Source organism: Pongo pygmaeus, chromosome 2 (assembly GCF_028885625.2).
Source record: "Pongo pygmaeus isolate AG05252 chromosome 2, NHGRI_mPonPyg2-v2.0_pri, whole genome shotgun sequence".
Classification (NCBI taxonomy): Eukaryota; Metazoa; Chordata; class Mammalia; order Primates; family Hominidae; genus Pongo; species Pongo pygmaeus.
The window spans coordinates 57,498,326-57,511,646 of record NC_085930.1 but is presented as its reverse complement, the minus strand read 5'-3'; the positions used below and the strand labels follow the sequence as shown (position 1 = coordinate 57,511,646).

The 13,321-nt window shown below is 42.2% G+C and overlaps 1 protein-coding gene across 14 annotated transcripts in view; it reads right to left on the bottom strand.

Annotated features, from left to right (window-relative positions):
- Positions 1-13,321, bottom strand: part of KALRN (kalirin RhoGEF kinase) — a 700,623-nt gene that overhangs the window by 22,277 nt on the left and 665,025 nt on the right. For all 14 annotated transcript variants that reach the window (XM_054480931.2, XM_054480928.2, XM_054480929.2 and 11 more), the window contains 6 exons: positions 10,168-10,195; positions 9,498-9,669; positions 7,757-7,878; positions 6,290-6,421; positions 3,979-4,143; positions 1,912-1,990 (listed from right to left, as the gene is read on the bottom strand). In XM_054480931.2, coding sequence (XP_054336906.1) covers positions 1,912-1,990; positions 3,979-4,143; positions 6,290-6,421; positions 7,757-7,878; positions 9,498-9,669; positions 10,168-10,195 — 698 coding nt within the window. The remainder of the gene's footprint in view (positions 1-1,911; positions 1,991-3,978; positions 4,144-6,289; positions 6,422-7,756; positions 7,879-9,497; positions 9,670-10,167; positions 10,196-13,321) is intronic.

Here is a 13,321-nt window from a genome sequence, read left to right as displayed (position 1 = left end):
CCTCCCTGACCCTGAATTTCCTTTACTGAAAATATACTTCAGTCTGGGTGAGATGGGTGGCTCACGCCTGTAATCCCACACTTTGGGAGACTGAGGTGGGAGGATTGCTTGAGCCCAGGAGTTTGAGACCAGCCTGGGCAACATAGTGAGAACTCCATCTCTGCAAAACAACAACAAAAAATTCTTTTAAAAGTTTGCCAGGTATGGTGGTGTGCACCTATAGTCCCAGCTACTTGGAAGGCTGATCATCCTCTCTGCAAGCGTGGGAGGATCGCTTGAGCTCAGGAGATTGAGGGTGCAGTGAGCTATGATAGTGCCACTGCATCCCAGCCCTGGTGACAGAGACAGACCCTGTCTCAAAAAAAGAAAAAAGAAAAAAGGAAAAAGACGAAAAGACAATATACTCAGCCTGGTGCAATGGCTCAGGCCTGTAATCTCAGCACTTTGGGAGGCTGAGGTAGGAGGATTGCTTGAGCCCAGGAATTCAAGACCAGCCTGGGCAACATAACAATACCCGATCTCTATCTTTTTTTTTTAAATCTTCTCAAACAGTATCTCATAGTGTTGTATGGATTAAATTAAATAATGTTTGCGTATTAAGCAGTAGAGCTCAAACAAATAAACAAAAATAACATTTGTATATAGTATCTGCTTAGTATCTAGAATACTATAGATACTGAGATCATCATTATCATCATCATCATTACATAAATTTCCTTGGCTTTTTTTCTTCTATTTGGCTACACAAAGAAGACAGGAAAGGAGAGGTAGAGTTTGTTTTTGATGAAAGGTGCTGTAACGGAAGGCAGTGAATGACATTGTGACTCCTGCCTAAGACACAGAAATAAGGACCATTTTGGTTTCCTCTACAACTTCGGTCACAACCATGCCAGTTAAAAAATGTTATGCTTCACTGAGAAATGCCCTTCAGAGATAGAGATGATGCCAATGGCCTATCGTTAGTGGGTATTCTTTTATTTATACATCCAGGGGGGATGATCTTATGGGTGGGCAACCTGTAAGGTCTACCCACATTCCCTCACCCAGACCACCTGGAGACCAACGCATGCATAGGGATGAACCCCTTTTGTTTCTTTCCCATCAACTATTTTGTAGGCCAGGTGATAAATTTTTAAATTTCTGTTACAAGTCACATTTTTATCCGTTTTAGTTTTGAGGACACACTAAATGTTCTCTAACCAAAATACTGAAAGTGAGAAAGAGAGAGAAAGAGAAAGGTATGGAGTGTGTATGTGTGGCAGGGGGAGGATTGGGATTAGAAATACTCATAAAATATTAATGTGCTTGGTACACGGGCAATATAGAGATCTATATCCAACAATTAGTGATTATACAGTCTTCCCAGGAACACGTGGAAATTTTTACAAAAATTAACCATGTACTACTCATAAAGCAAGTCCAAGCAAAAACCAAGGAATCCGTACCATATAGATTTTCTGACCACAATGCAAATTAAGTTGGAAATCAGTAATAAAAAGATACTTTAAAAAACTCATACCTTTAAAAATCTCATATATATTAAAACATGTTTCCATTATAACCAGGTCAAAGAAAAATTCATAGTTGAAGAAAACTACATATAACTTATAAGGAAAATACTGCATATCAAACTCGGGACCTATAGCTAAAATTGTACTTCGAAGAAAATTTTGGGCCTTAAATTCTCATATTAGAAAAGAAGAAAGGCTGACAACTGATGAATGAAGCATCAAACTTAAGAAGTTAGAAAAAGAACAGTAGAAAATACAAATGAATATTTTAGTTTTTTTCTTGCTATGGAGAGAATTGCATTTGTAAAAGAAATAAACAATGACAACAACAAAAAGCTACTATTCTGATGTGATGTTGCTAGGTGTTCATGAACGAAGGAATATAAAACTGTGTCATTACCTTCCAATTTCATTCAGCTCAGTGTAAGCTGAGTCAAAATTTTCCTTCCAAGAAATGGTGGCACCATCAGCAGCAGCATCTTCGGAAGAAAGAGAATCCATTTACAATATCGAGGATGTCATATAAGAATAAAGAAAAAATTAACAGAAAAGCTCCAGAGTAACCCCAAAGCAATTCTCATGACCAAATATGGAGTCTGACTCAGTGGGAAAATGCCATGATTCTCTGGAATGTTATTTTAAAAAATCATCCAAGGGGAAACTGACATGACAGAGTCAGCTTCTCTCTCCCATCTACTTAAACAAGGGGAAAACTCAGAACAATCAGAAATATGACTTCTGGATATTTTATAAGATAAATTTAGGAGAAAAACTTAAAAGGGATAAAAGAACACTTTGAAGACCTAGAAAAGCTCGTGAAAATCAGGGGTGTAAGGAGGATGCAGAGAGAGAAGGGAAAAGTTACAAGGTCAAAACAGGAGAAAAGGAAAAGACATTTTAGAAATTTCTCTTTCTAACCTGAGCCACATAGCAAGACCCTGTCTCTACAAAAAATAAAAAATTAGCCAGGTATGGTGGTGTACACTTGTAGTACCAGCTACTCAGGAGGCTGAGGTTGGAGGATCACTTGAGCTCAGGAGGTTGAGGCTGCAGTAAGCTATGATCGTGCCACTGCACTCCAGCCTGGGAGACAGAGCGAGACCCTGTCTCCAAAAAAAAAAAAAAAAAAAAAAGAGGAAAATTATCTTCTTATCCCGCTCTTCTCAGGCATTAATGAGCTTATCTGGTATACTGAAGGATTTAGCTTAACCCACACAATATATGCCTGAGTAGATTCTTTGGCAGTATTACCTTGTGTGATGTGTCAGTTCCTTGGCAATGATTCACGCACACGTGCACACACACACACAGCAAGCACAGCAATACGCATTTGTGTCATCTGTTGGGGACCAAGGTTCACAAATAGCAAAACACACTGCGTCATCCGGGGCTGAAGCAAGTGAGCAGCCTGGGAGGAGAGGGGTCACATGAGCAGCTTGGCTCCGCTGACCCTGGAGCCAGTTCCCTCAGGTTTCCCAGAGCACAGCCTGGCTGAGACTGAAGGCGGCTTATCCATCTTGAATTCTGAGGAAACAGAGACCCAGGGCCTAGGTTTCTGCATGAGTCACAGGCTCGTGGGAACAAAGTCAAAGTCACTGGGAGAAAACTGGGCTGACAGTGGGACTGGAACTGGAGAGCATTTCTGGATTCAGGTGGGGGCAGACGTGATTTAGAGGGTTCCCCAAACCCCTCTGGAGACTCCAGAATTCCCTTAACCCTAAGGCACACAGGTCCATGGTCTTTCGAGTACAGTCAGCTGCCCCCCACCCACTGCTCTCCCCAGTACACACAGACCACTCCCTTGCACTGCCCAAAATCTCACCATTTGGAGATTTCTTTAGGATAGCCAAGTTTTCTCTTTCAAAATGTCCCTGGGACGAAGATGATTTGGGCAAAATAAGAACCTTATTTGTAAAATACTCATATTTAGCTAGCTATATGTGTATCTTAGTTAATTTTTCAACAAATCTACATAAAATTATATCCATGTTGAAAAAAGAAATTCTGGGATGATTGAGGGTGAGGGAACTATGAAATCCTCATGTTGTAATGAAGTCCTTCAGCCGGGTTGCTTTTCTCTCCCCCATTTGAAGTGGGTGAGTCCCTCATGCAGGGAGGTGCGTTTACGGCTGGCAGGGGTGCCTGGGTGGGAGGAAGCTTTGTATTACTGTCTCAGAAGAGGGGCAGAGAACATCCATAGGACTCGTGACTCCTGCCTGTAACTCTCCATTCCTGGGGACATACTCATTCCCCAGGGAACTTGGCAGGTGCAGAGGTAGGCATGAGTGCAGACCTAACATTTGCCCAAGATGCTTGGAGCTATACTTTACAGAAACATTATTCTCAGTCCTCTAAAAGGTGCCTCTTGCATGGTGGCCTGACATGTCAACGTGCCCAGGAGTCTGTGACAGGCAGCCAGGTGCCTTGCCCCCAATGCCTGGGGGGCCAGGGCTGGGCTGGGACTCACCATATTCTGGAAGTCGCACAAACTCCGAGGGCTCGCTGGGAAGGCTGATTCCCCAGGGGTTACTGGCACTGACTCTGAACTGATAAGGACACCCGGGACTAAGGTCTTCGATGACGAGGTAAGTGTCCAAGGTCGAAGCCACCGACTGCTGCCAGATCTGAGAACCTAGTGTACGGTTTCCCAGAAGAGGGAAAGAGAAAAGCCAAAGGGATATTGTTTGAAAGACCTTCAGCAAACAAAGAAAGGAAAATAGACACATTCAATTCAAGGGATGCTGTGGTTACTCTGTCAGGCTCTGAAAGCCTGTAGGCTAACTATGGTAGTTTGGGTTCAATTTCCTAAATGACGGAATAAATGGTGAGAGGCGTGGAAGAAGCTGGCCTATAGATTCTGTTCACTTTCAAATGTGCAAGTGCCAGAGTAAAAAGACATAGATAATACAGAATTTACAGGGGACACATGGCAAACTTTTAATAAGGCCAGAAGAGTATATTTTTAATTAATAACATGACAGAAAATATGCATTTGGAAATTGAAAACAAAATGGAAAGTAACATGTATTGAACACTACGTACATGTAAAATACTGTGGAAGGTGTCTTCAACATAATTCTCTCATAGTTAAATGAGATTTAAGACAGAAAGTTAATTCTGTCTTAAATCCACAGAAACCCAGTGAGGTAGAGACCGCTAATCTTACTTTACAGATGTAGAAACTGAGCCTCAGAAATATTAAACAATTTGCCCAAGAGAACTTAGTTAATGAGCTGAACTATGAACTGGATAATGCTAAGGTAAATACGAACTTTGTAAAATGTGTCTCCCAGCTCACTATTAATACTTTTGTGCTAACCTGGGAGACATAAGAGTGAACAGCTTAAGAAGGATGCAGAAATAAATGGGTTTATAACTGCATAGGGCCTGTTTAATAAGAAAGAAGGAGAAAGAAGAGTTAAAATAATAAGCATAATGGAAAGTAGAATAAAACAAATGGTTTTGGTTCGGGGGATAGGGTAGCAAGCACTTGCTTTCAGTTCAATTGTGTAATTCCTAATGTGATTCAGAGTAATTGTGTTATTACTCTGAATAACTGTAGTTGTGTTATTAACAATTAGAGCTATCTGGCAGCTTCTTATTTTAACTAATTCTTCTTGCTAACTAGATGGAAGTCTCAGCTGTTTCTAACTGCTGAAGAAATATATTCACTTTTAGTATGTAAATGTAACAAATTTTAACAGTTTAAATTGCACAATTTTAAACGGCACAATTAAAAAATATATATTCTCTTAATTTTATCTGGGGAAAGGGGGTGTAGAACTCCACCCGTATTACACTAGTTATTTCTCTGGGAGAAAGATCACAAATTAGCCAAGCAGACATCTGGGTTCTAGTGCTAGCTCTGCCTCTCATTAACTATAATCTTGTGTTTCTTAACTTTCTTTAGGCCTTAGCCTCCCTCTCTGTAAAATGGGCTTGATCATCCCTGTCTGGGTGATCGAGCGTGTTAAGTAGGGATATATGCATGAAGGCACCTTGAAACCTGCCCTGGGTCATAAATATGTCAGGGAGGTTTGGATCATCTTAGCCAAAACAGCTGCTCAACATCTGGGATCAGAAGCCAGCTGTAATCTGGCACTGAGGCCTCTGTGCTGAGTTGGAAGACACAACAAGGAACAACTTCTGAAAGATGAGGAGGCTAATATGTTTACAATTCTGAAGGACCTCCTAGAGACGAAGAGAAGACAGAAAAATAAGAGCAGGAGGCCGGGCGCTGTGGCTGACGCCTGTAATCCCAGCACTTCTGGAGGCTGAGGTGAGTGGACTGTTTGCGCTCAGGAGTTTCACAGCAGCCAGCAGCCTGGGCAGCATAGCGAGACCCTGTCTCTACTAAAAATACAAAAATTAGCCAGGTGCGGTGGTGTGCGCTTTAGTCCCAGCTACTCAGGAGGCTGAGGTGGGAGGTTGGCTTGAACCCAGGAGGTGGAGGCTGCAGTGAGCCCACATTGCACCACTGCACTCCAGCCTGGGTTGATGGAGCCAAACCCTGTCTCAAAAAAATAAACAACAAAAATAAAGGAAAAGAAAAGTGGCTCATGCCTGTAATCCCAGCACTTTGGGAGGCCAAGGTGGGAGGATCACGTTAGCCCTGGCATTTGAGACCAGCCTGGGCAACATAGCAATAGCCCGTCTCTATTCAAATTTTTAAAAAAATGTTTAAGATGGTAAAATTTATTATGTGCGTTTTACTGCAATTTTAAAAATAAATGTTTTAAAAGAATAGAAAAGAAAAAGAAGAGCAGAAGATAGTGCACCTTCCTCTCTGTACTCTACAGTGTAACCAGAAATAGTGCAGTTTCCTGTGCTGGAGGGGGGCAGCCAGCGGAGAATCACGGAGGTGCAGCTTCTCTCCTGGGCAATGGGGCGGTTAGGGGCTGCTGGAACACCTATGGAGACAGAAATCAGGATCAGGTGCTATTTCTGCAGAAGTTGGCATTTTACACCAAGGTATAAGGTCATCTGGGAAACATTACCTAACCCATGTCACAATTTTCTCCTGTGACCTTCTCCACCAAGTGGCATACCTTTCACCAGGCCCAAGGCAGATGTGGGAGATGCACCATGCTGTCTGAAGTTCTTCCTCGGGCTAAATACTGCACCCTGAAGATAAAGCTTGGCCAGGGAACTAACATGTTGATGGTAGGTTTATGGTAGGCCACAGACAGCTCTTAGCAAAGATTCGTTCTCGTCTCATTTGCCAGAACTTTATTTTTGAACTTTTACAATGGACATTTTATCCCCCAGATCGCAGGGAGCCCTTATAATGTTCACTTAAAACGTAGGGCCAGGTGTGCTGGCTGACACCTGTAATCCTAGCACTTTGGGATGCCAAGGCAGGAGGATAACTTGAGCCCAGGAGTTTGAGACTCCATCACTATAAAAAATTTAAAAAATGAGCTGGGCATGGTGGCACATGCCTGTAGTCCTAGCTACTTGGGAGGCTGAGGTGGGAGGATAGCTTGAGCCTGGGAGGTTGAGGCTGCAGTGAGTGGTGTCTTGCTACTGCACTCCAGCCTGGGCGACAGAGCAAGACCCTGTCTCAAGAAAAGATAAAGTTTGACTAACACAAATTGATACAGACAGAAAGTAGGGCAGTGGTGGCCAAGAAGCATTGGGGAGGAGGGAATGGGGAGTCATTGTTTAACAGGTACAGATGCAGTTTCAGAAAGATGGGAAGATGAAAAGTTCTGTGGATGGATGGTGGTGATGGTAACCCAAAAATGTGGATGTACTTAATGCCACTGAACTGTACACTTATTTATTTATTTTTAAACCGTACATTTAAGATGGTTAAGATGGGATGGGAACAGTGGCTCATGCCTGTAATCCCAGCACTTTGGGAGGCCAAGGCGGGAGGATTGCATTAGCCTTGGAGTTTGAGACCAGCCTGGGCAACATAGAGAGACCCTGTCTCTATTTGAATTTTTTAAAAAATGGTTAAGATGGTAAATTTTATTGTGTGTTTTACTGAAATTTAAAAAAATAAATGTTTTAAAAAGTATTGTAGAAAACACAGCAAAATCCCATCTCTATAAAAAATGCAAAAAAAATTAGCGAGGCGTGATGGTGCATGTCCAGCTAATCGGGAGGCTGAGGTGGTTGGATTGCTTGAGCCTGGGAGGTCAAGGCTGCCATGAACAGAGATCATGCCTGGGCAGCAGAGCAAGAACTGTCTAAAAAAAAAAATATTTCAAAAGGTTTGACTAACAAAGAGGCTGTACCTTGCACTTTGACTGTTGCAGACGTTGATGTGGTCCCGTGGTCATTTGTTGCTATGCAGGTATAAATCCCGCTGTCTTGGGGCATCAGATTACAGATCTTCAGGGTGATTTCTCCAGAATCACTAGGGACACCAAAAGGATGCTCTTCAGACTCCAGTAATGAGACACTTGAGTGCTGGGTAAAATCCCATAGGGTTGGCACATGGTGTGCTGAGCTGAGAGTCCTCAGGCCCAAGGTCAGTCCCTGATCTGTGAGCTACCTACCACCCTGTCTCTCTACATCCCCAGTTCCTTATATGGAAAAAAATTTTCTGGCCATGCCCATCTCTCAAGTTTGTTGTACATGAGGGATAAAATAAGGAATAAAATGACAAGAATTAGAGCATTGTTTCAAATATATAAAGTTGTATGCAAGTTCTGGCTCATAGTATTATTAGTATTATTACCACTAGCAACTTTGTCCTAGAATATTTTCAGTTTCACAGATCGATAATGAATGATGGAAAAAAAAAGGGAAAGACTCAAGAATAAAAATATTTTACGTATTTCAAATTCTAGATGTGGGATCCTCAAAATAATTAAGTGAATTTCTAAGAAAGGGTAAATTCCATCACCTAAATGATAACTTCCCCATTCATCCCAATATAAGGTCCAGGAATATCCCCAGGGGAGAAATGCTCTGAAATACAGAAGTCACAGTCAGCTCTGCCCCTTCCTTAGGGTGATGATATCCCCTGGCACTTTTCATGATCCTCACCAACCACCGCCTCTCACACTAGGCTTCTTGGACCCACTGATATTTTATGACCTGGCCAGGTAGTCTCTGCTGGGAATAGCAAGGAATGATGGTCTTCTTCTTTTTCACGTACACACAAATTAAGTCAATGAATGAAAGTTTCTTGATTCTAGGTGCTTCTTCCACTAATGTTTCTCAAGCATCTAGGGCTTGCTACCACTTGTCCACTGTAAGCAACGGTACACAGTCCAGTTCATAATTAGTAACAATAAATGCTGACACAATGATTGGGAGGCAGTCAGCTAAGTTTTGTTAAATGGACTCTGTGTGTAGAGCATGCTTGCGGCTTGATTTTCTATTGCACATTTTGGAATGAGTCGTTTCTTTTTCCAGTAACACTGTTCTTAGGTGAGGAATTAAACATCTCACTGTTTCACAGCATCCTGAAAGGCACAAAAAATGTCAGGATGTCCAGATGTGAGGATTACATTTTTACTACAGGTCTGGAGCCTTCACCACTTAAATCAGAAGTCTAAATCTTCTGACTTAGAGATTTACATGGGGATCTGTAGGGAAAGATCATCTACCAGGGTGAATGTAAGGCAGTGACTGTAAAAACTCTTCATAAGTATGGTGCATGCTTGACCTGAGATATAAAGGTTTATGTTTTTCCCTATTTGTTTAATGTGGGTCCGGAGCACAGTCTTTACAAACCATTCTGTTCGTCCCAGGTATGTCTACGTGGTGCTGAGCACCGTGGGAAATGTGTGTTGGTGCTGCTGCAGGTGTCCATCAGGCTGCAGCGTGAGTGGCAGAGGCTGTGACTAACACTTGAGTCTCCTCAGTCTCTCTCTAATCAAGTCCAAGTGTTTGCCCAAGAACAGGCTCCAGGGCAGCTATTCTCTTGCAGAGCCCAGTCACCAGAGCAGAAGTTGCACCCCAGATTCAGCCTCTCAGTGCTGTGCTAAGGGGCTGCTGTTGCTGATGTTAGGGCAATCAGCTTACCAAGAGGAGACGGTGTATGTGGCTGAGCTGTTATCAGTGTCAAGGATGTTCTGGTCTGGACCCTTCCAAGTGATGGTGGGCTTCGGCCGCCCACAGACTTTGCACTGCAATATCACTGTGTCCCCAAGCAAGCAGGTCACATCCACCAAGGGCACAAGGAATTCTGGGGCCACTATAATCAAATCAACATACATTCACATCGTTCAGAGCAAATTTAGAATAAAACAGCCATTTTTTTTGAACACACCACCTCATTTCCCACCCATGTCACATAATGATTCAAATAACCTTCAGTATAACACTGGTGAGTCATCTGGGTCTCTTTAAAAAGTGTTTAAAAGTAATAACTGTTTATTATAGAAAAAATAGGAAATATAAACAGAAAGAAAGAAAAGCTCCATAATGTCATAATCCAGAGATAATTACTGTAAGCATTCTGGTATATACCCTTTTGGGCTTTTTATAAACAGACTTCTTATAAAAATTGGATCCCATTATACATATTGCAAGCTTTAGTCTTTTTCATCTAATAGTTTATCATAAACCTCTTTCCTTGTCCTTTGATACAGAACTATATCACCATTGCTTACAGCCAGTGCTTTAGTGCTGGATTAACTATAATTTATTTAACCAATCCCCATGTTTCCAATTCTAATGCTTTTTAACTCACCTTCTTGGATGAAATTTGGATTTAAGATCTGAAAAACAAAAAGAAACAGAAATTGCTTGAATCCTAAACTACTAAAAGAGAACAAGGGACTTCACCATATTGAGTAAAAAGAAAGTACAATTTAGGGAGATGAGGCCTGGAGCCCAACTTCTCACTGTGTTGTGACTGTATTACTGTCACATTAGTAAAACCTCTCTTTAGCAACAATTGGCACTTGGTTTACTCTGTCTAATCCAGTTGTTCACATTCCTGCCTGGCAGCATGCAGCCCCAGGCAGGTTTATTGTAACTTGGAGCTCTGCTAGCAGGGGTCTTTCTGTCCTCCCTCTTCTCAGTTGCTTTTCTTCCCTTCACAGGCAGAAAACCCACTCTCTTGGTCATTATGCACTCAAGCAATGTGGTGGCACTGATTCTTCCTAGCATCATAAACTCAAAAATAGAGGACCTGAGACCTATCAAACTGGAAGGGTCATTGAAATTCACTAATACAGTGGATTCCTTCCAAATGTCCTCCCTTTACCCTTCGCTCATCCCCAGGAAGGGGAAACGACTCTTCAAGCAGCTAAACACAGAGCTTCTCTGGATGAAGGGGAATAAGAGAAGTCCTGTCTGTCTCTTCTTTCTCAAGCACGATCTCCTATAGCCCAGGCCTGCATGGGGCAACTTGAAGCCAGTGACCCAACCATTCTAACCCTTTCCGCTTCATAGGTGAGAAAATGAATACTAAGTGACTAAGCCGACTAACTCTGGTCACAAGGCTGGTTGAAGGGAGGAACTGCTAGGGCTCTTGGTATATACCATGCTGCCTGCCTAAGGACACCTTGGAGATTTCACAGTAGGGAAAACATTTTAGCCAACTAGCCATTCTGGAAAGCTACATCTTCTTGAGAAGATGGTCACTTTCCCCCCCATCTTTTATATTACCGCTAATCATGCATGTCCAGATTGTACAGCCTGGCATTGTTTAAAAAAAGCGTGGACTTTGGAGACAGCTGAGGTCATCTGTTTTGTTTAATGTGATTGTATGTTAATTACATAATAACTGATGCTCCACTATAATATGGGGATAAATAATACCTAGTGTAAAGTGTTACCACAAAGATTAAATAAAATCATGTACATCAAGTGCTTAGCACAATGCCCGGCAAATAACAGGTACTCAATACCTATTTAAATAAAGATGATCTCATTTTAATCATCTTCCTTCTGCTAAGCAGACTGTTATTAAAGTGGCCTATCTTTAATAGTTTATTTGGCAAAATTCTTTCTTTTATCATGAAGCCAGAAAACTCACTTGCCTTACAAAATAGCCCAGCTGGGGCCTTTGTACTTATTTCCCTGTATGCATGCATATCTTTGTGAACGTGCATGGTTTCTGTGTGTTCTTCCCTTACAGAGGAATCCATATAAACCCTTTGGAAGAAAGACATTATTTCCTTCTTTGCGTTCCCCTTTGCAAATCAAGTGCCCGCTTATACCACCCAGGTTTTGTATAAAGTGGGCTGCAGAAAACCCTTGTGATGCCAAGTTCTGGGCTGAATGCCCCAACTCTGGCCATTGCAATGCTCTCTGCTAGTCTCAAAAGACCACTTACACCTCTGCTTAGCCTGTCTTTAAATCAGTGGTTCTCAACGCCTGACCTGGGCAGCCTTAAAAACACGAGAGGCTAATGCCTGGGCCTCATGCCTAGAGATTCTTTTTTAATTGGTGTGAGGTGGGGCCTGGGCATTGGGATTTTTTTTAAACTCTCTAAAGTGAATCAACATGCAGCCTTGTTTAATGAACCTGATGAAAGTCCCCCTCTATCCCAGGGAACTGATCTTGGATAAACCAACTTCCTGCCCCGGAGGCTTTTCTGGGGTGGGATGGGGGAGTGGATGAGAACATCTGGTAGAACCTACTGCATTTCCCACACCTAAAAGAGTCCTCTGTGTGAAAGGTTTCGAGGCATGGCATGGGGAAGGATGTAAAGGGTTGCTCCACTCAAACTATTAAATCAACCACGAGCAGCACTGCATCACCTGTAGGGGGCGCTAAAGAGGCCAAACATTTCTCTCCCTCGTTTGGATAAGGCAGGGAGAATGGCATCCCAGTCAGTCATTTGACAGTCAAAGAAAAGAAGGCTAAGAATATTTTCTAAATGTTAACAGTGATTATCTCAGGGTGGTAGGTTTAAGGGTGGCTTTCTCCCCATTCAAAAAACATTAACTGAACTTGTCATCCTCTCTAAGTACAGTTTTGTGGGTAAAGAAATACTAAGACATAGGCTCTACCCTTGGGATTTATAAAGCATCTTAATTTGGGGTGACTGTTGTTTCCTTTCTTTTCTTATGTGGGCTTCCCAAATATTCTGCAGTCAGCATGTTTCGCTTTCTTTATTTTATTTTATTTATTTTTTTTTTTTGAGACGGAGTTTCACTCTTGTTGTCCAGGCTGGAGTACAATGGTGTGATCTCAGCTCACTGCAACTTCCGCCTCCCAGGTTCAAGTGATTCCCCTGCCTCAGCCTCCCGAGTAGCTGGGATTACAGGCATGTGCCACCATGCCCGGTTAATTCTGTATTTTTAGTAGAGACGGGGTTTCGCCACGTTGGTCAGGCTGGTCTTGAACTCCTGACATCAGGTGATCCGCCTGCCTTGGCCTCCCAAAGTGCTAAGATTACAGGCATGAGCCACCATGCCCGGACTCACTTTCTTAATAATTATTTTTGAAGGAAAAAAACGGCACGGTCAAACCTATTAGACTATAAGCTCTTTAAAGACAGGAAGTATTTGTCATTCACCTTTGCTCCTCAGGGCCCTAGCCCAGGGTCTGTCACATAAAGGGTATTTAATAAATGTTGGTGAACACATATTTGACCTTTGACTTCATTTCAGACCTTCCAAGAACTTAGGACTGGTTCGTAAATAGAATCTCAGAATAGGACCAAGAGGACCAATGTTATAAGTCATATACCCAAAATACTTAGTTCTGGGTATATGACTAATAATACTTGACTAGAGCCTGTTGGGAAACACAGATGGATGCAAACTTTTTAGAAAATGATTTTAATACAATGTAATCCATAGCTTCTGAGAGAGGACGTTCTTAGCAGCACGCTGCACAGAAGAGTGTAAGCTTGGGGAACAGACAGAGCATGTAGTATCCAGACTCAG